This window comes from Cnephaeus nilssonii (assembly GCF_951640355.1).
Source record: "Cnephaeus nilssonii genome assembly, chromosome: 17".
Taxonomy (NCBI): Eukaryota; Metazoa; Chordata; class Mammalia; order Chiroptera; family Vespertilionidae; genus Cnephaeus; species Cnephaeus nilssonii.
This window is the reverse complement of record NC_137088.1, coordinates 1,471,805-1,492,720: the sequence shown is the minus strand read 5'-3', so window position 1 is coordinate 1,492,720 and position 20,916 is coordinate 1,471,805. Positions and strand designations below refer to the sequence as shown.

At 66.6% G+C, this 20,916-nt stretch overlaps 2 protein-coding genes across 11 annotated transcripts; both read left to right on the top strand.

Annotated features, from left to right (window-relative positions):
• Window positions 1-133: 133 nt before the first annotated feature.
• Window positions 134-11,029, top strand: USP19 (ubiquitin specific peptidase 19). 10 transcript variants are annotated; one of them, XM_079794751.1, is made up of 27 exons: window positions 134-312; window positions 1,604-1,866; window positions 2,134-2,172; window positions 2,508-2,636; window positions 2,726-2,859; window positions 2,943-3,242; window positions 3,363-3,579; window positions 3,698-3,854; window positions 3,935-4,006; window positions 4,110-4,225; window positions 4,326-4,540; window positions 4,617-4,812; window positions 4,887-5,020; window positions 5,128-5,286; window positions 5,361-5,471; window positions 5,877-5,987; window positions 6,059-6,160; window positions 6,820-6,960; window positions 7,053-7,171; window positions 7,312-7,449; window positions 7,530-7,846; window positions 7,933-8,043; window positions 8,130-8,346; window positions 8,430-8,582; window positions 8,670-8,830; window positions 8,918-9,096; window positions 9,955-10,538. In XM_079794751.1, exons 2-27 carry the CDS (start codon window positions 1,740-1,742, stop codon window positions 10,180-10,182), a joined length of 4,083 nt encoding a protein of 1,360 aa, XP_079650877.1. In that variant the 5' UTR covers window positions 134-312; window positions 1,604-1,739; the 3' UTR covers window positions 10,183-10,538. The 10 variants fall into 10 exon arrangements, with proteins under 10 accessions (XP_079650877.1, XP_079650878.1, XP_079650875.1 ...); XM_079794752.1 differs by having other exon boundaries at window positions 2,940-3,242; window positions 4,320-4,540; window positions 7,530-7,822; XM_079794749.1 differs by having other exon boundaries at window positions 135-312; window positions 4,320-4,540.
• A 2,858-nt stretch (window positions 11,030-13,887) lies between these two features.
• On the top strand, window positions 13,888-20,662 carry QARS1 (glutaminyl-tRNA synthetase 1). Its single transcript, XM_079795274.1, has 24 exons — window positions 13,888-14,042; window positions 14,170-14,317; window positions 14,598-14,707; window positions 14,840-14,915; window positions 15,336-15,400; window positions 15,951-16,004; window positions 16,136-16,196; window positions 16,505-16,576; window positions 16,690-16,775; window positions 16,949-17,035; window positions 17,408-17,507; window positions 17,617-17,695; window positions 17,894-18,002; window positions 18,098-18,228; window positions 18,314-18,406; window positions 18,509-18,646; window positions 18,728-18,815; window positions 18,898-19,041; window positions 19,141-19,245; window positions 19,382-19,474; window positions 19,671-19,798; window positions 19,887-19,953; window positions 20,025-20,150; window positions 20,531-20,662. Exons 1-24 carry the CDS (start codon window positions 13,926-13,928, stop codon window positions 20,579-20,581), a joined length of 2,328 nt encoding a protein of 775 aa, XP_079651400.1. The 5' UTR covers window positions 13,888-13,925; the 3' UTR covers window positions 20,582-20,662.
• Window positions 20,663-20,916: the final 254 nt, after the last annotated feature.

Sequence of the window (20,916 nt, the reverse complement as noted above, 5' to 3'; positions counted from 1 at the left end):
GGCGGGGCCTCTGGGCGGGACCGCGGGGCTGCCACCAGCGGGGCGGGGCGGGGCGAGGGCACCGGAGCCCCGCCCCCTCCGGGCCGCCAGGAGCTGCCCCGCGTGCCCGCGCCGCCGGAAGTGCGTCACGGGCTCCGCGCTCGGCCACCCGGGGCCACAACTCGAAGTAGAAACAAAACCAGCTGCCGAGGCGGTGGCGGGGGAGCCGGGGCGGGGGAGGAGCGCGCCGGAACCGGAACCGACTTGACGCCGGAACCGGAACCGAGAGCGGGTTGCCAGGGCCCGAAGGGCTGGCGGCGGCGGCCTCGCTCGGTGAGTGGTTCGGGCCGCTCCCCGCCGGTCCGGCCGGAGCGGGGAGGGCGCGACGGGGCCCCGGGCGGCCTGGTCAAGGTCACGGGTCGCGCCAGCCCCGCCCTCGCGCCCGGGCGCGCCGGGCCCACCGACGCCGGGGCAGTTACGCTGCGCCCGCGGCGGCCTCCTGCCTCCGAAAGGGCTGGGGCGAGCGAGGGCGACTTCCTGGAGGAGGCGGCGGGCGCAGGTTCGGGCTGGCGCCGGGCAGCAGCCCTGCATGGCCCTCCGAGGCCGGCGCGGGAGGGACGCGACCTTCGGCTGCGGCCGGGGCGCAGAGGCGGAGGGTGCCCGCCCGGCCCTGGACCTGTGGTCACGGGAGGCCCGGCCGCCCAGTCTCACATCTGACCCATCGAGTGAGGTCGCCCCCACGTGCGCCGGGACCAGCTGCTCCCTGTCCGGCCGCTGCTCAGCCCCGGGGGAGGCAGCCAGGGGCCCGGATGCACGGCTCATCCGCACCCTCTCCCAGCTGAGAACTTCATTGTGGGTGGAGCGGCAGCCCGGAACTCCCTGGTGGGCCCGTGGGAAACGGGGTAGGAGGTCTCCGGCCCAGCTGATGAGGGAATGGACCGAGACCGGCGGGGATGATCTGTTCCCGTCTCCCCTGCGTGCGCCCTGCGGCCCCGGGCGTTTGCTGCTGACGTCCGGATGCCCTTCTCACCCCGGTGGCAGCCCCCGCTTGGGAGAGCGGAACCGCCCCGGGACGTGGGGGAGAATCCCCAGCAGCGCCGCAGAGGTGCCGAGGAGGGCGGGAGCTGGCGCAGGTGGGGCGTCTTCGCCCGGTCCTTGCCTGGGCAGTGGCAGCACCTGGGCTGGGTCCAGTTTCAGCCTCGGAGCCGGGCGGTCCTGCTGCTCGGTTGCCTCTCTCTGTCCTGCCTCCCTCCTCCACCTCCTCCTCCCGGTGGTGACTAAGCAGCCAGTGAGAACGAAGGAAAAGCGAGGCCTGTGGGCTGGGCCTCGGCTCCTCTCCCGGGTGGTGGAGGCGCCTGGTCCCAGGCCGCGGCTGCCTGGACCTGGCGGCTCCTCAGGGAGGCTCGGGCCGCCGGTCTGGGGAGCGGGCCCCCCGGGGCTCAGCCAGAAGCGGTGGCTGCCCTTGCATTCTCTATTCCCCCTTCAGAGCCGCCTGGGAGTGCCGGGCCGCCAGGGGGTGGGATTGCACTGTAGGGTTAGGGCTATCCCAGGTTGCCAAGCCCTGGCCGTCACCAAGGAGCAGACTGCTGGGCCTTGGTAACGAGACCCGGTCCCTTCTCATTAGGTTGTCACTTCCTTGCTGGCGGATTTGGCCACAGATAGTTGCCAAGATAGCTGGGCCGGGCAGAAAGCGCCGTAGCCCTGACCCAGACGCCGTCGCCGACCCCGGGGCACTCTGGCTGTCGACCAAGCGTCTCAAGATGTCTGGTGGGGCCAGTGCCATGGGCCCGAGGAGAGGGCCCCCCGGGCTGGAGGAGGCCACCAGCAAGAAGAAGCAGAAGGACCGCGCCAACCAGGAGAGCAAGGATGGAGACCCTCGGAGGGGAGGTGACGGCACCCCGATGCTCGAGGCCCTCCCTTCCTGTTGAGCATGCACAGTGGGGGCGGGGACGCGGCTCCCCTGCCCCTTCCGTCCTGCTCTGCTGCTGAGAGGACTCGGGATAAGCGGGGTCTGGGTACTTGGCTGAGATCCTAAAAACGGTGCTTGTGGGGTGGCAGGGCCTTGGGCTGCCTTCTCCTCCTCGTTTTGTCTTTTTTAAAATTTTTTTATTGTTTATGTTTTCCTCCTCCCTTTCCTCTTTCCTTTGTCGTCAGGGTCTGTGTCCACTCCTCAAGAGGAGCAGGCCAAAGAGGGTGAGTGACCAGCTGCTCGGGTGCAGGGTGCTAGGGGAAGGGGGCGGCGGGTGCAGCCCTCACCTGTAGACCCTCACAGTCTTTTGTTTTGTCTCTTTTTAAAAAATGTTTTTACTCATTTTAGAGCAAGGAAAGGAGCGGGAGAGAGAGAGGAAACAGCAGTGATGAGAGAGTCACCCATAGGCTGCCTCCTGCACGCCCCCTGCTGGGGATCGAGCCGCAGTGCAGGCCTGTGCCGTGGCCAGAATGAAACCGGGACCTCCTGGCGGGTGGGTTGACACTCAACCCCTGAGCCTGCCGGCCCGGCCCTCAGTCTGACTGGCCTCTCCCTGCAGAGGTGCTGCTCGACTGGAAGCAGAATGCAGATGAGGTGATGGTCAAGCTGCGTGTGGGAGCCGGCCCCCTGCGGCTGGAGGAGGTGGACGCTGCTTTCACAGACACAGACTGCGTGGTGCGGTTTCCAGGTGCGCCTGCCGTGTGCGTGTGCGTGTGTGTGTGCGCGTGTGCGTGTGATCCCTGACGCCCCGCCCTGCTCACTGCGCGCTCTCTGCAGGTGGTCAGCAGTGGCGCGGTGTTTTCTATGCCGAGATCGAAAGTTCTCGCGCCAAAGTGCAGGCTCGAAAAGGTGGCCTCCTCCAGCTGGCGCTGCCCAAGAAGGTGCCTCTGCTCACCTGGCCTTCTCTCCTGGTGAGTCCAGGGCGGGGCGGGGCGGGGCGGGGCGGGGGCACCCGGGTGTGGGCAGGGCCTGACTGCTGGATCTTTGACAGAAGAAACCTCTAGGGATGCGAGAGTCGGTGCCAGGGCTGCGGTGCCAGGAGAACGGGCAGGAGTCCTCTCCCATTGCCCTGGAGCCAGCCCCTGAGCCCCGCCGGGCAAAGCAGGAGGCCCGGAATCAGAAGCGGGCCCAGGGCCGCGGTGAGGTGGGGGCGGGGGCTGGCCCCGGGGCCCAGGCAGGGCCCAGTGCCAAGAGGGCTGTGCATCTCCGAAGAGGGCCAGAGGGGGAAGGATGCAGAGAAGGCCCTGGGCCCCAGGGCGAGGCGCCCCCCTTCCTGGCTGAGGCAGCCACCCAGGTGAGCGTGGAGCGCTGGGTGGGCGTGGGAGATGGGGGAAGGGTGTGGACTGCAGTGGAGAGGAGGGGGCACCTGCCTGGTTGGCCCGGGGCTGATCTTGCCCACAAACGCCATGCACAGGCGGAGGCCGAGGAGCAGCTCCGGGTCCCACCGCTGGAGCCCCAGCCCTGCCTCCTGGGCTCGGAGGAGAAGCCAGCGCTTGTGGCCGGAGAGAAGGCAGCGTCCCCCAGGAGTGACCCGGTCTCTCCAGCCCTGACCCGGAGCAGAGCCCCCGAGAAAGGTGACCGTGCCAAAGAGGAGGTGGCAGTGGCAGCAGGCGCTGCGTCCTTGGTGGATGGTAACGGTGGGGCTGGGGGGGCAGAGCCCGAGGGGGGCTGCTCGGTTGGCGGGCAGGTAGGGAGGCGAACAGTGACGGGTGGGGCTGGTGGTGGCGCTGAGCCGGGCTCTCGATGCAGAGCCGGAACCCATGGTGAGCCTGGCGTTTGTCAAGAACGACTCGTACGAGAAGGGGCCTGACGCGGTGGTGGTGCACGTGTACGTGAAGGAGATCCGCAGGGAGGCCTCGCGCGTGCTTTTCCGCGAGCAGGACTTCACGCTCGTCTTCCAGACCAGGTGGGTGGGCGGCCGCGGGCAGACCCGGGGCCTCAGGCGGGACTGGCTCTCACGCTCTCCTCCCGCGCCGGCCTCCGCAGGGACGCGAACTTCCTGAGGCTGCACCCGGGCTGCGGGCCCCACACCGTCTTCCGCTGGCAGGTGAAGCTCAGGTGGGTGGTGCCCGGCCCGGCCCTGTGCCTGCCTCCCCGGGCTCGTCTCCCCGGCCCCTCGGCCCTGCCGGCCGGCCCGGCCTGAGCTCCGCCTCTCCCGCAGGAACCTGATTGAGCCCGAGCAGTGCACCTTCTGCTTCACGGCCGCCCGCATCGACATCTGCCTCCGCAAGCGGCAGAGCCAGCGCTGGGGCGGCCTGGAGGCCCCCGCTGCACGAGGTCTGCACACGAGCTCCCTTCATCGCCCGGCCCGCACGACCGGCCCGCCTGCCACGTGCTGCTAACCACCGGCTCTCTCTTCCCCCTTTTTAAGGTGCAGTGGGTGGTGCAAAGGTTGCCGTGCCGACAGGCCCAACCCCTCTGGACTCGACCCCCCCCGGAGGTGCTCCGCACCCGCTCACAGGCCAGGAGGAGGCCCGGGCCGTGGAGAAGGAGAAGCCCAAGCCTCGAGCTGAGGACACGGGGCTGGACGGCGTGGCAGCCCGCACCCCCGTGGAGCATGGAGCCCCCAAGCCAGAGCCGCACTTGGCCTCAGTGAGATCCCGGGTGGGAGGGCGAGGGGGGCGCGGGAGCCTCTCGGGCTGCTCTCACGCCCACTTTGCTCCCTCAGCCCAAGCCCACGTGCATGGTGCCGCCCATGCCCCACAGCCCTGTGAGCGGGGACAGCGTGGAGGAGGAGGAGGAGGAGGAGAAGAAGGTGTGCCCGCCGGGCTTCACCGGGCTGGTCAACCTGGGCAACACCTGCTTCATGAACAGCGTCATCCAGTCCCTGTCCAACACCCGCGAGCTGCGGGACTTCTTCCACGGTGAGGGCCGCCTGGCTGCGCGCGGACCCGCCCCCCGCCCCCACCCCTGCTCACACTGTCGCTGCTGTCCCTAGACCGCTCCTTCGAGGCCGAGATCAACTACAACAACCCGCTGGGGACCGGGGGACGCCTGGCCATCGGCTTCGCCGTGCTGCTCCGGGCGCTGTGGAAGGGCACCCACCACGCCTTCCAGCCCTCCAAGTTGAAGGTGACTGTGGCCACGCCCTCCCTTGGCAGGGGAGGCTGGGAGGCCAGCCAGCTGGGTGCACGGCCGGTGCCGGGGCTCCGTGCTCAGCCCCCCCCCCCTGCTTCCAGGCCATTGTCGCCAGCAAGGCCAGCCAGTTCACAGGCTACGCCCAGCACGACGCCCAGGAGTTCATGGCTTTCCTGCTGGATGGGCTGCACGAGGACCTGAACCGCATTCAGAACAAGCCCTACACGGAGACCGTGGACTCCGACGGGCGGCCCGATGAGGTCGGTGGGGAGAGAGGGGGCGTGGCCCGGGCACCGCCCGTCCCCGGGGCTCGGCCTCACCGCTCTGCCCTCAGGTGGTGGCTGAGGAGGCGTGGCAGAGGCACAAGATGAGGAACGACTCCTTCGTCGTGGACCTGTTCCAGGGCCAGTACAAGTCGAAGCTGGTGTGCCCCGTGTGTGCCAAGGTGCGCGCTGCTCTCCTGAGGCCCTCGCCTGGCCTGGCCAGTCCGGTCAAGCTGAGGTCAGAGGCCGTGCGGCGGAGGCGCTGCAGGCCAGGTTTGGGCAGGGCGGCCGGCGGGAGGCGTGGGCTCCGGTGTGGGCTGCAGAGGCCGGCCCGGCGGGTAGGCTTCCCGGCTGAGGTGAATGATGTTGGGGCTCAAAGGGCCGTGAGGAGGGCAGGGGTGTGGGTGGCCTGAAAGGCACGTGGGGAGAAGGGGGGCCCTTGATGAAGTGACCAGGCTGGGCAGGGCCTCGCGTGCCCGGAGGGACTGTGGTCTCCTGGCGGCCCCCCTGGGCTGTCCGGGGCTCCGAGGGCCCCTGAGGGCCGCCTCCCCTCCCTGTGGGCCACCCAGTGCCACCTGTCTCCCCAGGTCTCCATCACCTTTGACCCCTTCCTCTACCTGCCGGTGCCCTTGCCCCAGAAGCAGAAGGTCCTCCCCGTCTTCTTCTTTGCCCGGGAGCCGCACAGCAAGCCCGTCAAGGTGAGGCCTCGCTCCTCCTCCTGCGCCGCCCGGCCCGGCCCGCGGCCCACGGACTCCCTCTGTCCCCGCAGTTCCTGGTGAGCGTCAGCAAGGAGAACTCCAGCGCCGGCGAGGTGCTGGACGCCCTCGCACAGCGGGTCCACGTGCAGCCCGAGAACCTGCGTCTGACCGAGGTGCGTCCGGCCTCCGGGCTCTGAGCATGTGCACACGGACGTGTGGATGTGTGTGTCACGTGGCCGCCTGGGAGCAGGTGGTGGCACTGGTTGAGGCTGCACCACCAGGCACCCAGTCCCCAGCCGTCGGGGGGTTTACCCCGTCGGTGGCGGCCCAGCGGCTTCCCCCTGAGGAGCCGGGGTGCAGAGGTTCCCCCAGATCGTGCTGGTGCTCCCGCAGCGCCTTGGCCTCCCGCCTGGCGGCGCCCTTGTTCTCTCTCTGAATGTAGGCCCCCCTGATAACCAGGGTGCAGCCCCCAGGGCCCGCCAGGGAAGAGCCGGCAGAGCCGCGGTGCGGAGCGCAGGGTGCTGACGCCGGCCCTCAGCAGCACAGGCTCCCTTTTTATTTCACGCCCGCAACTGAGCACGTGCCCTGGACAGGGACGGAACCCGAGATCCCTCCGTCCGAGGGCCGATGCTCTGTCCACTGAGCCACACCGGCCAGGGCACCAGGCCCCTTACTCCATGGCACTAAGGCTGGAGCCAGCAGAGGCCCACGCTGCTGCCACGTGCCTCCTGCTCCCCTGTAGACCTAGGATCAGAGCCCGGCCCCACCCCCCCCCCCGTGTCGGGCGGGGCTAGGGGAGGTCCGTCCTCACCCAGGACTGCTCCCACGTCAGGTGATGAAGAGCCGTTTCCACCGCGTGTTCCTGCCCTCCCACTCCCTGGACAGCGTGTCCCCCTCGGACCTGCTCCTCTGCTTCGAGCTGTTGTCCCCAGAGTTGGCTAAGGAGCAGGTGGTGGTGCTGGAGGTGCAGCAGGTGAGCGGAGGCCAGGCCGCTGGCACTGGGCCCGGGGGCGGGGGGGCATTCCTGCCTGGCCTGGCCTTGCTGAGCCGGATGACGCCCCCCAGCGCCCCCAGGTGCCCAGCATCCCCATCTCCAAGTGTGCAGCCTGCCAGCGGAAGCAGCAGCCCGAGGACGAAAAGCTGAAACGCTGTACCCGGTGCTACCGCGTGGGCTACTGCAACCAGTGAGCACCCTCGGCCTGCCCAGCCCTCCCCCCCCCCCTGCCCCCCCCCCAGACCCTACCCCAGGGCCAGGGCTAGCCCCCAGGCAGGGTCACCAGAGGCCCCTGGGGCTAAGACTCTCCCCCCTCCCCCCTCCCTCCAGACTCTGCCAGAAAACCCACTGGCCTGACCACAAGGGCCTCTGCCGCCCGGAGAACATCGGCTACCCCTTCCTGGTCAGCGTGCCTGCCTCCCGCCTCACCTACGCCCGCCTCGCCCAGCTGCTGGAGGGCTATGCCCGGTGAGCGCCCGGTGGCGGGATTGGGGTGGGGAGGTGCGGGTGGCCGGTCAGGGTTCCTAGCGCCTTGCTGCCTGTTGCAGGTATTCCGTGAGTGTCTTCCAGCCGCCCTTCCAGCCGCCCTTCCAGCCCGGCCGCATGGCCCTGGAGCCCCCTGGCTGCACCGCGCTGCACTCCGCTAGCTCTCCGGAGGCCGGGGACAGCGAGAGGGACTCCATGCCGCCGCCTGAGCTCCAGATGGTGACTCCCGTGGCAGAGGGGGACATGGTGCCCCGGGCGTGGGCTGCCCCTGATCGGGGACCGGTGCCCAGCACCAGCGGCATTTCTTCGGAGATGCTGGCCAGCGCGCCCGTTGAAGGTGGCTCCTTGCCTGCTGGTGAGAAGGTGCCCCGGCCCGAAGGTACGCGTGTGGGGGGAGGCTCTGCAGCCGGGGCGGGAGGGGAGCGGGGGGACGCTTGCTCGGGCTCTGATGTCGTGCTCTCACAGCTGCTGTGCCCGGGTACCAACACCCAAGTGAAGCCGTGAATCCCCACACGTCCCAGTTCTTGATCTATAAAATCGACGCAGCCAACCGAGAGCAGCGGCTCGAGGATAAAGGTGCCTGAGGCGGGGGAGCGGGGAGGGGCTGCTGGCTGCGCTCCACAGCTGACCCCACCCCCACCCCCCACCCCCCCCCGGCCCAGGAGACACCCCGCTGGAGCTGGAGGAGGACTGCAGCCTGGCGCTCGTCTGGCGGAACAACGACCGCCAGCAGGAGTTCGTGCTGGTGGCCTCCAAGGAGCTGGAGTGCGCCGAGGACCCCGGCTCTGCCGGCGAGGCCGCCCGCGCCGGCCACTTCACTCTGGACCAGTGCCTCACCCTCTTCACTCGGCCTGAAGTGCTGGCCCCGGAGGAGGCTTGGTGTGGACGGGCACGGCCGGGGTGGGGCAGGGCGGAGCGGCGTGGAGGCCTGCGGTCTGACCTCCCCGTGCCCGCGCCGCCAGGTACTGCCCGCAGTGTGAGCAGCACCGCGAGGCCTCCAAGCAGCTGCTGCTGTGGCGCCTGCCCAACGTGCTCATCGTGCAGCTCAAGCGCTTCTCCTTCCGCAGCTTCGTCTGGCGCGACAAGATCAACGACTTGGTGGAGTTCCCCGTCCGGTGAGCAGGGCCTGTGCCGGGAGGCAGGGCGTGGGCCGAGGCGGGCACGGGCACCGGCGGCCTGGCTCACCTCCGGTTGGACCACAGGAACCTGGACCTGAGCAAGTTCTGCATCGGCCAGAAGGAGGAGCAGCTGCCCCGCTACGACCTGTACGCCGTCATCAACCACTACGGCGGCATGATCGGCGGCCACTACACCGCCTGCGCTCGCCTGCCCAACGACCGCAGCAGCCAGCGCAGCGACGTGGGTGAGGGCATGCGGCCGGCAGGACAGGCGGGGGGGGGGGGGGGAGGCGGGGGCGCGGTTTGCTCACACTCTGCCCACCTTGCCGCAGGCTGGCGCTTATTTGACGACAGCACGGTGACAACAGTGGACGAGAGCCAGGTCGTGACGCGTTATGCCTACGTCCTCTTCTACCGCCGGCGGAACTCTCCTGTGGAGAGACCCCCCCGGGCAGGCCACGCTGAGCGCCACCCAGACCTGGGCCCTGCAGCCGAGGCTGCTGCCAGCCAGGTGAGGCCTGGGAGGCTCGCGAGCGAGTGGGGCCCGATTCACAGGCGGGAGGGGCCGGGTGCAGCTTCCTCTCCTCCAGCCATAGGCCCTGCAGCCTTGGGACGGTGAGAGGAAGATGGGTTCCCTCCCATGAAGCCTCAGCCAGAGGGTCACCATGGTGCAGGGACACAGGTGCACACACCACGTGGCCATTGGCACGCACATAGGCACCACGTGGCACAGGCGTGTCTGCTCAACCTCCCTGGGCGCGCTGCCATGAACTGACTGTACCTGCTGGCCTCCCAGCCTCCCCCTGCACCCCTCCCCCTCGCAGCCCTCCCCCTCGCTGTGATTGCCCGTGCACTCGGCACACGGCCTAACCTGGCCGGGGCTGTCGCCCGCTCCGAGGGGCGTGTCTGTCTCCGCTGAGCCTTCAGGGTCTTCTGTCTCCTACGTCCCTGGGTGCCCAGGGCCTGGCTTGTGGGCACAGCCACCTCTCCTGTGCTGGCCGCCTCCTCGCTGCCCTCCTGCCTTGAGCCTTCTCCGCTCGCACTCGGAGATGCCCTCGAAGACACGGTCAGGCTCTGGCTGTGGGAGGAGCCAGGAGGTCCCTGGGCTGCAGGTCTGTCCTCCAAGAGCCAGTGCCCGCGTGGGCGGCCGGCCCAGCCCCGGGCTGCCACGCAAGTGGCACGTTGAGTGGAAATCTTCTCGAGGCCAAAATGCTGCCAGGAGTCGCCCTCGCGCCCCTGGCTCCTGCCCGCTCACCTTCCTGCTGCCTAACCTGGGACGTCGGCTCAGCACCGTCACCCCGGGTGGGAGTGTCGTGCCAGGGGCCTCGGGGACTCTGGGTCACCCCACCTCCCTTTCCGCACACTGTAGGCTTCCCGGATTTGGCAGGAGCTGGAGGCCGCGGAGGAGCCGGTGCCCGAGGGGCCTGCGCCCCGGGGTTCCTGGGGGCCCCAGGACTGGGTGGGCCCCCCGCCATGCGGCCCCCCCACCCCAGAGGAGGGCTGCCTCCGGTACTTTGTTCTGGGCACCGTGGCAGCCTTGGTGGCCCTCGTGCTCAACGTGTTCTACCCTCTGGTGTCCCAGAGCCACTGGACATGAGCCGCCCCCCGCCCCCAGGCACGCCTGCCTCGGGGACCAGCTCTGGGCTCGGGCCTCGGTGTGTGCCTGAGGGAGAAGGGTCTGTGGCTCCTGCAGGGGCAGAGCAAACGAGGGTGGGTGTCCATCCAGCTGTCCGTCCGTCCTGCTGCTCTGACCTTGGCCTGGGCCTGGCCCTGCCCACGCAGCTTCCTGTATTTAAAGCGTTAATAAAGCGAGACTGTCCAGGCCTGATCTTGTCTCTCTGTCTCAATGCGCTGCTGTCCGCGCCTGCCGTGGGGCCCTCGGGTGCGGAGCTCCGAGCCAGCACCCAGGGATGCCAGGCAGCACACTGGGCAGCCCCCAACCCTGTCCTCATGTTCTGTTGCAGGGACTAGGCTCTGGCCAGGCCCCCGAGGTGGCCCCCACGCGGACAGCCCCTGAACGCTTCGCCCCCCCTGTGGACCGCCCAGCCCCCACCTACAGCAACATGGAGGAGGTCGATTAGCAGGTCCCTGGCTGGTGGGGGATGGTTTGGGAATCCTCCATAGAAGGCCAGCGCTTTGCTGCTGCTCCTTCTCTAACCCAGAGGACACCGGCTTCATCGGGGGGGCTTGGGGGTGACAAGGGTGGGAACCTCACAGGTTGAAACCTCTTGTCAGGCTGAACCCCAAACCAGTGAGCCTGGGCTCCGGCCACCCTCAGTACTGCGGGATTTGAGTCTCAGTTGTACCTTCAGTTCTTTCTGATTCGCATTATAAACATCATAATTTTATTCTAAAATTGTAATTTTTTTTTTTTTTTTTTTTGCATTTTGGAAGTGATTGCTGCTGTTTAAATATATTTTAAAAATAAACGCTAAATGAGCAGACTTAGTGACTGATGCGCCCGGCCCCTCCCTCCCCACTGTTTGGGGGGGGTGTCCTCGTGTTGAAGACCCTGGAAGCTCTGGTCTGGAGGGAGGGAGGGAGGGAGGGGGAGGGGGGTGGGGGTGGGCCCCCCAGCCTCAGGCCCAGTGCGTCATGGCGCCCCTGTGCAGTCCGTTCTCTGGGGCCTGCCTGCCGCCCTTGGATCCCACTGTCCGGGTTCGCGCGGAGGCGGCTGTGGTCGGCATCCTGTCAGCGCCTCACACCAGGCCGAGGACCCCGTGAGGCCCCAGCAGCTGACGGGTCGGGGGCTTGGAGGACCGGGGGTTTGGGGGCCTCCTCCTTGCCCGTTCTCAGGTCTTTGCTGGTTTGAGGACCAACGGGGTCGCTCCGGGAGGACGCAGCAGGGACGGCCTGTGGGGAGGAGACCTTGTGCCAGAAGTCGGAGAAAGGGCCAGAGGCTGTCTCCGTGGGCTTGCCTGGAGAGGGAGGGAGGCTGTTTCTTCCCCGAGTCCCTGAGACCTTGCTCCTGGCACGTGCCCAGGCTGTGCACCCACAGGAGGCCGGCAGGCTTGTCCCAGCGAGCCTTGGTGGCGGCGTACACGCACAGAGCAAGGGCAAATCCGGCGAGAAGCCTCCTGGCCTCTCCGGGGTTAAGGCTGCCCCCTCCTCTCCCGTTCCTGGGGGCACCTCCAGCCGGAGGGAGATGGGGAGCAGGTACTTGTGAGGCCGGTGCCAAACGCCAGGCAAAGGCAGGCAGGCAGAGGGGCACAGGTCCTGGCCGTCCTGTTCGTCACCCCACCCGCATGCCCACAAGCAGCTCACCGGCTGGAGCGCCCGGAGACGGCTAGCCGGTGACCAGTGTTGGCCATTTCCTGTGGGGACAACACCGGAGCCACGTGGGGCTGATGGCCTTGGAGAGGGACCTGGAGAGCTGGTGAGGCCGTGCAGCGGGTAGAATAGCCGGGCTGGGGGCTGGTGCTGGCGTACTGCGGCCGGCCTGCTAGGTAGGATGGTGTGCGACTCGACAGTGCCGGCCCTCCACTGGGCAGCCCCGCGCCTGTCCGCCAGGGGGCTCCCTGTGCTGGAGGCACCCATCAAGGGGTGCGGTGTGCCCCGGACCACAGCCCTGCGGATGCCACGCCTGCCACAAACCCTCTGGGCGTCAGCAGACGGCTGCTGTGGCCTCTCCTGCCTTGATGCTCCTGGTTGGCCTGCACCGCAGGGACCTGTCCGTAGCCTGGCTGCTGGCCCCGCCTCTTTCCAGGCCATGGCCTTCCTGGCTGCCGCCTGGCTTGTCTCCTTGCTCACCTTTCGGTGGATTTTCCTGGAAGTAGTTCCCGGGGCTCATGCCAGCAGGCCACCCTCCCCCCCGCCCCCCCCGCCGCCCCAGGCTGTGCCCATAGGCCTTCATGTTCTGCTCTGTGCAAGTCACAGGGCTCCAGAGGGCTGGCTGGCGTGCACTGCCACTTGGGCATTCTTGGTAGCGCTACTGCCTCATCGTGTGACAGGAGTCGCAGGCTCCACAGGCAGCTACCCGAGGGCAGGGACGGTGCAGGCCTCACCCCACTGAGGGGGCGTCACCGGGCCTGCAGGGCTCACGGTGGGGCTGTGTGAACCCTTCGGGGGATGCAGCACGGAGGGGATGGGAACTCACTCTGCTCATCACAGGCACCTTGGTCGGGGCCTCAGCAGCTGCAGCTGTGAACTCAGCACAGGGCTGGTGTGGCTGTGACTGCTTCTTGGTGCCCATCGGTGGCACCACTGCGCTGTGGTATCCCCTGCTCACGGCGGGCACTTGGCCTCGGCTGGGCATCAGGCTGCGGCGAAGGGGCCATGGGGAGGTGGGGAGCCCCAACACACAGACTGGACTGGATCCTGATGCAGTGCGTGGCCCCGGGCAGAGCCTGGCATTTGGTCATCATGTGGGACCCAGATGTAGACCCAGACACGGACCCGTCATTACTGGGATATGGCCACAAAGCCGAACACAGAATACGGATACAGACTGTGGCCAGGATCCTGCCCAGACCTTGAAGGCCCAGGAGTATTAGCATCACCAAGGCCTCCGAACACCTGAATTCCAGTTTTCTGTTTTTTTAAGGTTCCAGATTCAGTGATGGAGATATCCTCACCATCCCACCCCAGCAGCTCCAGTTCCTCCAAGAAAACTGAGAAGCTGTGGAGAGACCCCCCAGCCCAATGGCCATCTTCATGCATCCCTGTATCTTGTCCCGCAGCACCCCAACTTCAATGACATATCCTGTCAAATGCCTGCGGGTGGATGTCAAGGTCTAATTTGCTTGGGATTCTCACGGCATTTGCATGTGTGGGCGTGGGACGGTCAGTGAGCCAAGAGATTTTAAACTAAACCATCGCAGGACTTCTGCGAGGTCCCTCCTGGCCAGGGGTGTCCAGGTAAGCGCCCGAAAAGCGCCAGTCTTCCTGGGGCCCCTTGATCAGCCGTTCAGCACGGGCTCTGCCCTGGAGTCTCAGCCGGATTTCCAGGGCTTTGTTTTGCTCAGTGATTTCCGGGACGACTCCAAAGCCGCGTTCCAGAAACGCGATAGCGACTCACAGTGGCTCCCGAGGACAGATTGGGACGGTCCCCGGGTGTCCAGGGCGGAAGGGGAAAGCCGAGGCAAAGGGCCAGGCCCCCCTCCGCCTCCGGCCCCTTCCAACGACCCGTAGCGCCGGGCCGAAACGCAGCGCCCGGAAGGGCCGGCGGGGGCGCACCCGGCCCTTTAAATGGCGCCGACAACCTCGGAGAGCCCCGCCCCCTCTCGCCCAGGAAGGACGTCATTGGCTCGCCCCGGCGGCTGCGCTCTCCTATTGGCCAGTGGGCTAACGTCAACATGCAGATTGGCCCCGGCGTTTCCTTTCGGTTTCCGGGTTCCTGCCATGGCGACCGCGGACTCGGTGTCGCTCTTCACCGGCCTCGGCCTGAGCGAGCACAAGGCCCGCGAGACGCTCAAGAACGCGGCCCTGAGCGCGCAGCTGCGCGAGGCGGCGACCCAGGTGCGAGCGCCCGCCCTGGGCCGGGGGCCGGGGGCCTCCCGCGGCGCCGGGGGGCCCGATCCCCGTCTACCCACCCGCCTCGCGAATGCGCGTCTCAGTGGCCTTCCCTCCCTCCCTCCGACCGCAGGCACAGCAGACCCTGGGCTCCGCCATCGACAAGGCGACCGGGACCCTGCTCTATGGCTTGGCCTCCCGCCTCAGGGATCCCCGGCGCCTCTCTTTCCTCGTGAGCTACGTGGCCAACAAGAAGATCCACACGGAGCCCCAGCTGAGCGGTGAGCCCCCCCTTCCTGCCACCGCCACCGCCAGCCCCAGGCCAGACCCCTTTCTGCCGAGCCCCCCAGTGTCTCTCTAGATGCCTCGTTCCGGCCTCCTGTGCGAGTCCGGGGACCTGGGAAGGTCTGGGGGAGAAACTCCCTCACCCCAGGCTGCTTTCCCGTGGCCCCAGGGCTGCGGTGGGGGGGGGGGGGTGCAGGGCTTAACCAGCTGTCACTGGGGTGCGGGCCCCCCTGACCTTGGCGCTGAGGTGCCCCGCTCATCGCCCTCCTTTGCCAGCTGCCCTTGAGTATGTGCGAAGTCACCCGCTGGACCCCATCGACCCCGTGGACTTCGAGCGGGAATGTGGCGTGGGCATCGAGGTGACCCCGGAGCAGATTGAGGCGGCTGTGAGTCCTTCCCCCGCACCCCCGCCTGCTCCCCGGGAAGGAGTGGCTCCGCTTCTCCGGCTGAGGAAGACCCGGGGCGGGGGGTGGTTCTGGAGGACACGTTCCTGAGCCTCACCGCTTGGCTTCCCACAGGTGGAGGTCGCCATACATCGCCACCGGCCCCAGCTCCTGGAGGAGCGGTACCATTTCAACATGGGCCTGCTGATGGGTGCGCAGGGCGAGGGAGGGGACTGCTGTTGGGAGTGATCAGAGGGAGGTGGTGGAGGGGTAGGAGCCCCTTAAAAAGGGCCTGGCCCTGGCTGGTGTGGCTCAGTGGATAGAGCGTCGGCCTGCGGACTGAAGGGTCCCAGGTTCGATTCCGGCCAAGGGCACATGCCCGGGTTGCAGGCTCGATCCCCAGGAGGGGGTGTGCAGGAGGCAGCCGATCCATGATTCTCTCTCATCGTTGATGTTTTTATCTCTCCCTTCCTCTCTGAAATCAATAAAGAAATATATTAAAAAAAAAAGGGGGGGGGGTCTGGCTGGGCGGGGGCTCTGGTTCCTGAGGTCAGCCTGGACCCCTTCCTGGGAAAGAGGGTGGGAAGTGCCGCCTTTGCCTTTCTGCAGCTCCTTGTGCCCATGTTTCTAGGAGAGGCTCGGGCTGCGCTCAAGTGGGCAGACGGCAAAATGATCAAGCACGAAGTGGACATGCAGGTGGGCGCCTCCTTGAGCTGAAGCAGGCAAAGGCCTGCCACGCACAGGGTACAGTCCCCTGAGGGGTAAACAGAAGCCAGGGCGGGGAGACTGTCCCTGTTCTGCTGGTGAATAGGGGAGCCTGGTGTGGAGGAGGCAGTGAGAGGCAGGGCCTCTGGATTGAGCCTCATTTGGGCCGAGTCACTACCCTGAACCTCCATTTCCTCACCTTGTAAGTAGGGTAGCTCTCACCTCATTTGAAGTCAAGATCTCCATTGAGGATGCTGGCATACAGGGACAAGAGGGTGCTGGCTGAGCTAGGTCGCTTATCTTGATGCTGGGCCCATAGTGTCTCCCTAAATGGCAGTGTTACCTGAAACCAGTATGGGCTCTCAGGAGGCGAAGAGCGTTTGGGCCAGAGAGCTGTGTGAGGAGCAGGGTGGGTGGGCCAGGTGGGCTTTTCAGTGGTTCTGGTGGGCTGGCCAGGAAGTGCTGAGGGTTGTGGGTGGGGTCAGTCAGGGGCTCCTGGAAAGGACACTCCTGTCCAGGCCTAACTGTGGTCTCTGCTCAGGTCCTCCACCTTCTGGGTCCCAAGAGGGAGACTGATCTGGAGAAGAAGCCAAAGGTAGCGGAGCATGGTCCCGGGTCCCTGGGGTTTCTGTGGTGGAGGGTGAGACTTCAGGCCGGGAGAGGGAGTGGCTGACCCCAGTGACCCCAAGTCACCACCCGAGAGAGCCCTGACCCAGCTTTTCTCAGGTGGCCAAGGCTCGGCTGGAAGAAACAGACCGGAGGACAGCCAAGGACGTGGTGGAGAATGGTGAGGGGCGCGGGCCCGGCGCGCCCAGCTCCCTGGCTTCGGGCTGTCCACCTGATGGGCTTTGTCCCCTCAGGCGTGTCCCGCCCACCTGGCTTTCTGCTGTGAGACTCGAGGCCCGCAGTCTCCTTTGTCCCCTTCACCCAGAGACGGGCCTCAGGAGGCCCCAGAAGCCTGGCTCTGGCTCTGGGTTAGGGGAAGAGGGGCCGGTAGGCTCTGTTCTGGTTGCAGGGTGTGAGTAATGCTGACAGTGCCACCTGTGCTGGACATGGGAGCGGTGTCCAGAGGGTAAGTGTTCCTTGTCTCCGCAGGTGAGGCTGCGGGCCAGACCCTGTCTCTGATGGAGCAGCTCCGGGGGGAGGCGCTGAAGTTCCACAAACCTGGTGAGCAGGCAGGCAGAGCCGAGGGGCTGGGCTCGGGAGCAGCGCTTGCAGCCGGGCCCGGGGTGGGAGCCGGGGCTGCAGCCTGGGCCTCAGGCTCGTTCTGGTCCTGGCAGGCGAGAACTACAAGACCCCGGGCTATGTGACCACTGCACACACCATGGACCTCCTGAAGCAGCACCTGGACATCACTGGGGGGCAGGTGTGTCGTGTGGCCAGGCCAGCCAGGGCGGTCCGCCTTTGCCGTGGGCTTGAGCTGCGTCCCTGTGGCCCATCCCATCGGCCCCCAGGCCTCCCTGAGAAGGGGCGCCTGTTCCTCCAGGGTCGTGGCCGAGCGCTCTGGCCTAGCTCCCCTGCTCCCATTCCTCACCTCAGGTGCGCACCCGGTTCCCGCCAGAACCCAATGGCATCCTGCATATTGGACATGCCAAAGCCATCAATTTCAACTTTGGCTACGCCAAGGTGAGTGTGCCTGGGACCCGGTGAGCAGGCACCACCTGCCGCTCCCATGGCGATCGCAGAGGCGTCTGCCTTCCCTGCCCTCTGGGATGTGCCCCGAGCGCTAGAGGCCACGGAGGGACCACGTGTGTCAGACACCGAGGAGCCCCTGGCTCCTGGGAGAGCTCTGAGGTGGGCAGTGAGTCCAGATGGGGAACTCCTAGGGCAGCCTCTCGTACCGAGGTGGTGTGAGGTGCCGCGTTTAGGGCGTTGAGACGGGAAGGCGAGAGGAACGCAGACGTTTCCAGTTCTGAGCGGGAGGGCGGGACGCGCCGTGGGTCGAGCTGCGCTGTGGGAGCCGGTGGTGTGGCGCTCACGACACGGTGCCTCTCCTAGGCCAACAACGGCATCTGCTTTCTGCGCTTTGACGACACCAACCCTGAGAAGGAGGAAGCCAAGTTCTTCACCGCCATCTGCGACATGGTGGCCTGGCTGGGTACGGGCTGCGCGGGGCCTGGGCAGAGCGGGTGGTCAGTGGGCCTCTGCTTGGCCGTGGCCTGCCGCTGGGGTCCCTGGCTGGTTGCTCACACTGTGTCACTGCCCAGGTTACACACCCTACAAGGTGACCTATGCCTCTGACTACTTCGACCAGCTGTACGCCTGGGCCGTGGAGCTCATCCACAGGTAAGGCCAGCCCCGCGGAGCCGGCAGGCTGACAGACAGCCACGGGGCGCTCACACCCTCCCCCACAGGGGCCAGGCCCGTGGACCCGGCAGGCTGACAGACAGCCACGGGGCGCTCACACCCTCCCCCACAGGGGCCAGGCCCGTGGACCCGGCAGGCTGACAGACAGCCACGGGGCGCTCACACCCTCCCCCACAGGGGCCAGGCCTACGTGTGCCACCAGCGAGGAGAGGAGCTCAAAGGCCACAACCCTCCGCCCTCGCCCTGGAGAGACCGTCCCGTAGAGGAGTCACTGCTGCTCTTTGAGGTGGGGTCCGGGGGGCAGGTGGGTCCGGGTGGGCCGGGACGCCGAGGACGAGACGCGCCGTGCCGAGAGGCGGCCTGAGCCCTTGCTCCCCGCAGGCAATGCGCAAGGGCAAGTTTGCGGAGGGTGAGGCCACCCTGCGGATGAAGCTGGTGATGGAGGATGGCAAGATGGACCCTGTGGCCTATCGAGTCAAGTACACGCCACACCACCGCACAGGGGACACCTGGTGGGTAGCAGCGTGGGGCGGGCTGAGGGGCCACGGGGAGGGCAGAGGGGGCTGGATGGTGGGGCCCACGACCTGTGCCCCGCAGGTGCATCTACCCCACCTACGACTACACGCACTGCCTCTGTGACTCCATCGAGCACATCACCCACTCCCTCTGCACCAAGGAATTCCAGGCCCGGTGAGGGAGCTGGCCCGTGGGATGGGTAGGAGCCAGGGGACTCCAGCGGCCTTCCCTGTGGTCTCACCTTGGCTGAGGCCCTGACTGTGCCCTCCACCCTAGACGCTCCTCCTACTTCTGGTTGTGCAACGCGCTGGACGTCTACTGCCCCGTGCAGTGGGAGTACGGCCGCCTCAACCTGCACTACGCCGTGGTCTCCAAGCGGAAGATCCTCCAGCTCGTGGCAAACGGCGCTGTACGGTCGGTGTGCTCGCTTAGCTCTTCAGGTCTGGTGGTCCCGGGCCGTGTGCCGCCAGAGTTCTCACAGCCTCCTTGCCACAGGGACTGGGACGACCCGCGGCTCTTCACGCTCACAGCCCTGCGTCGGCGGGGCTTCCCTCCCGAGGCCATCAACAACTTCTGTGCTCGGGTACGGCCCAGGGCGGGCAGGGCCGGGCGCAGCGCTCCGACGTGTGGCTGTGGCTGGGACTGACGCTGCCCTTCCTCCTCAGGTGGGCGTGACGGTGGCACAGACCACGATGGAGCCGCATCTGCTAGAAGCCTGCGTGCGTGATGTACTGAACGACACGGCCCCACGGGCCATGGCTGTGCTGGAGCCATTACAGGTCGTCATCACCAACTTTCCTGCTGCCAAGGTAGGGGCGTGTGTGTGTGTGTGTGTGTGTGTGTGTGTGTGTGTGTCCGGGTGGGGGCCTCCAGCACCCAGTGACTCAGGCACCCATTTCTTGCGATAGCCTTTGGACATCCAGGTGCCCAACTTCCCAGCTGATGAGACCAAGGGCTCCCATCAGGTTCCCTTTGGACCCATCGTGTTCATCGAGAGGACGGACTTCAAGGAGGTGAATAGGAGGGTGGAGGGTCTTGCTTGCTGCTGAGCCGCCCTGAAGTCCCTCCTCCCTGCTTCAGAGGAACCAACCCCTCCCAACACTGGGGTGGGAGAGCAGCCTCTTGTGGCCACCCTGCTTCCTCCTCTAGGAACCAGAGCCCGGCTATAAGCGCCTGGCGCGGGGCCAGCCTGTGGGCCTGAGGCATACGGGCTACGTCATCGAGCTGCAGCGAGTCATCAAGGTGAGAGCCAGCTGCAGCCTGCCCACCGCAGTGCCTGCTGGGGGAGGGTCTGGGTGCAGCCTGCCCGCCGCACTGCCTGCTGGGGGAGGGCCTGGGTGCAGCCTGCCCGCCGCACTGCCTGCTGGGGGAGGGTCTGGGTGCAGCCTGCAGGCCTGGTCCCAAGGTCTGATTGAGGCCTCTCCCCCTTGACTCAAAGGGCCCCGGTGGCTGTGTGGAAAGCCTGGAGGTGACCTGCAGGAAGGCAGATGCTGGAGAAAAGCCCAAGGCCTTTATTCACTGGGTGTCACAGCCTCTGACGTGTGAGATCCGCCTCTACGAGCGACTGTGAGTGGACAGCAGGGGTGGGGCAAAGAGAAGACGGACATGGCCTGCGGTGGCTGCCCCGCCGGAGCCTAACCTTCACTCGCTACAGATTTCAGCACAAGAACCCCGAGGATCCCGCCGAGGTGCCTGGTGGATTCCTAAGTGACCTGAACCCGGTAGGCTGGCGGGGATCGGGGGTGTGGTCGGCCTCCCTGGCTGGATGGCCGCCTGAGTTTCCTGCCCGCAGGCGTCGCTGCAAGTGGTGGAGGCCGCGCTGGTGGATTGCTCTGTGGCCCTGGCGAAGCCCTTCGACAAGTTCCAGTTCGAGCGCCTTGGCTACTTCTCTGTGGATCCAGACAGCCACGGGGGACAGGTGACGAATTTACCGCCTGGCCTTCCCCCCTGAGAGTGGTGGCTTCCACTCACTGTGCCAAGCTCTTGGCCTACGTCCCCTTAGTAATCCTCACCACCTGAACTGGGGTTCATGTTCTACTGATGGGGACACAGGTTCAGAGGTTAAGTCCATGCACAAAATTTTGTATGGATCCTGCCTTTCTTCCTCCTGAAGGAAGGGGGCCGGCACAGGGGGTATTATAACCCTTATAAATGGAGGCCCAGAGCCATCGAGTCCCTCACCCAAAGCCATCAAGTTACTGAGCACCCGAGGCTCCTGACCCTCCGCACCTCTGGGTCAGTGAGGTGTGGGGTATCTGTAGGTGGTTTGGTGATCATTCTTCCCCTTCTGCCCTCCAGCTTGTCTTCAACCGGACCGTCACCCTGAAGGAGGACCCAGGAAAGGTGTGAGCTGGAAGCCGTCGACTTACCTCATCCTCTGGAAGCTGGGGGTACCTAGACTCCATGTCAATAAAGAGCAGCTGAATCTCCCCTGGAGTCTGTGTTACCTGTCTGCCCTCCCAGCACCTGCGGGCCTTAGAGACACGCTGGGGTGGGGGTGGGGGGCTGATATACTGCACACAGCCATTGTGCGCAGGGCCAGGGGCCTGATTTGACAGAACCTCTGCATCCAGTCAGAGGGAATGGCAGTGGCCCTGGCGTGCAGCTCCACTGTTTGCAGCCTGTGCCAGAGGGTTCTGCAGTGTGTGTTCGCCTGCACGCCTGCCTAGGTAGATGGAGAGCGG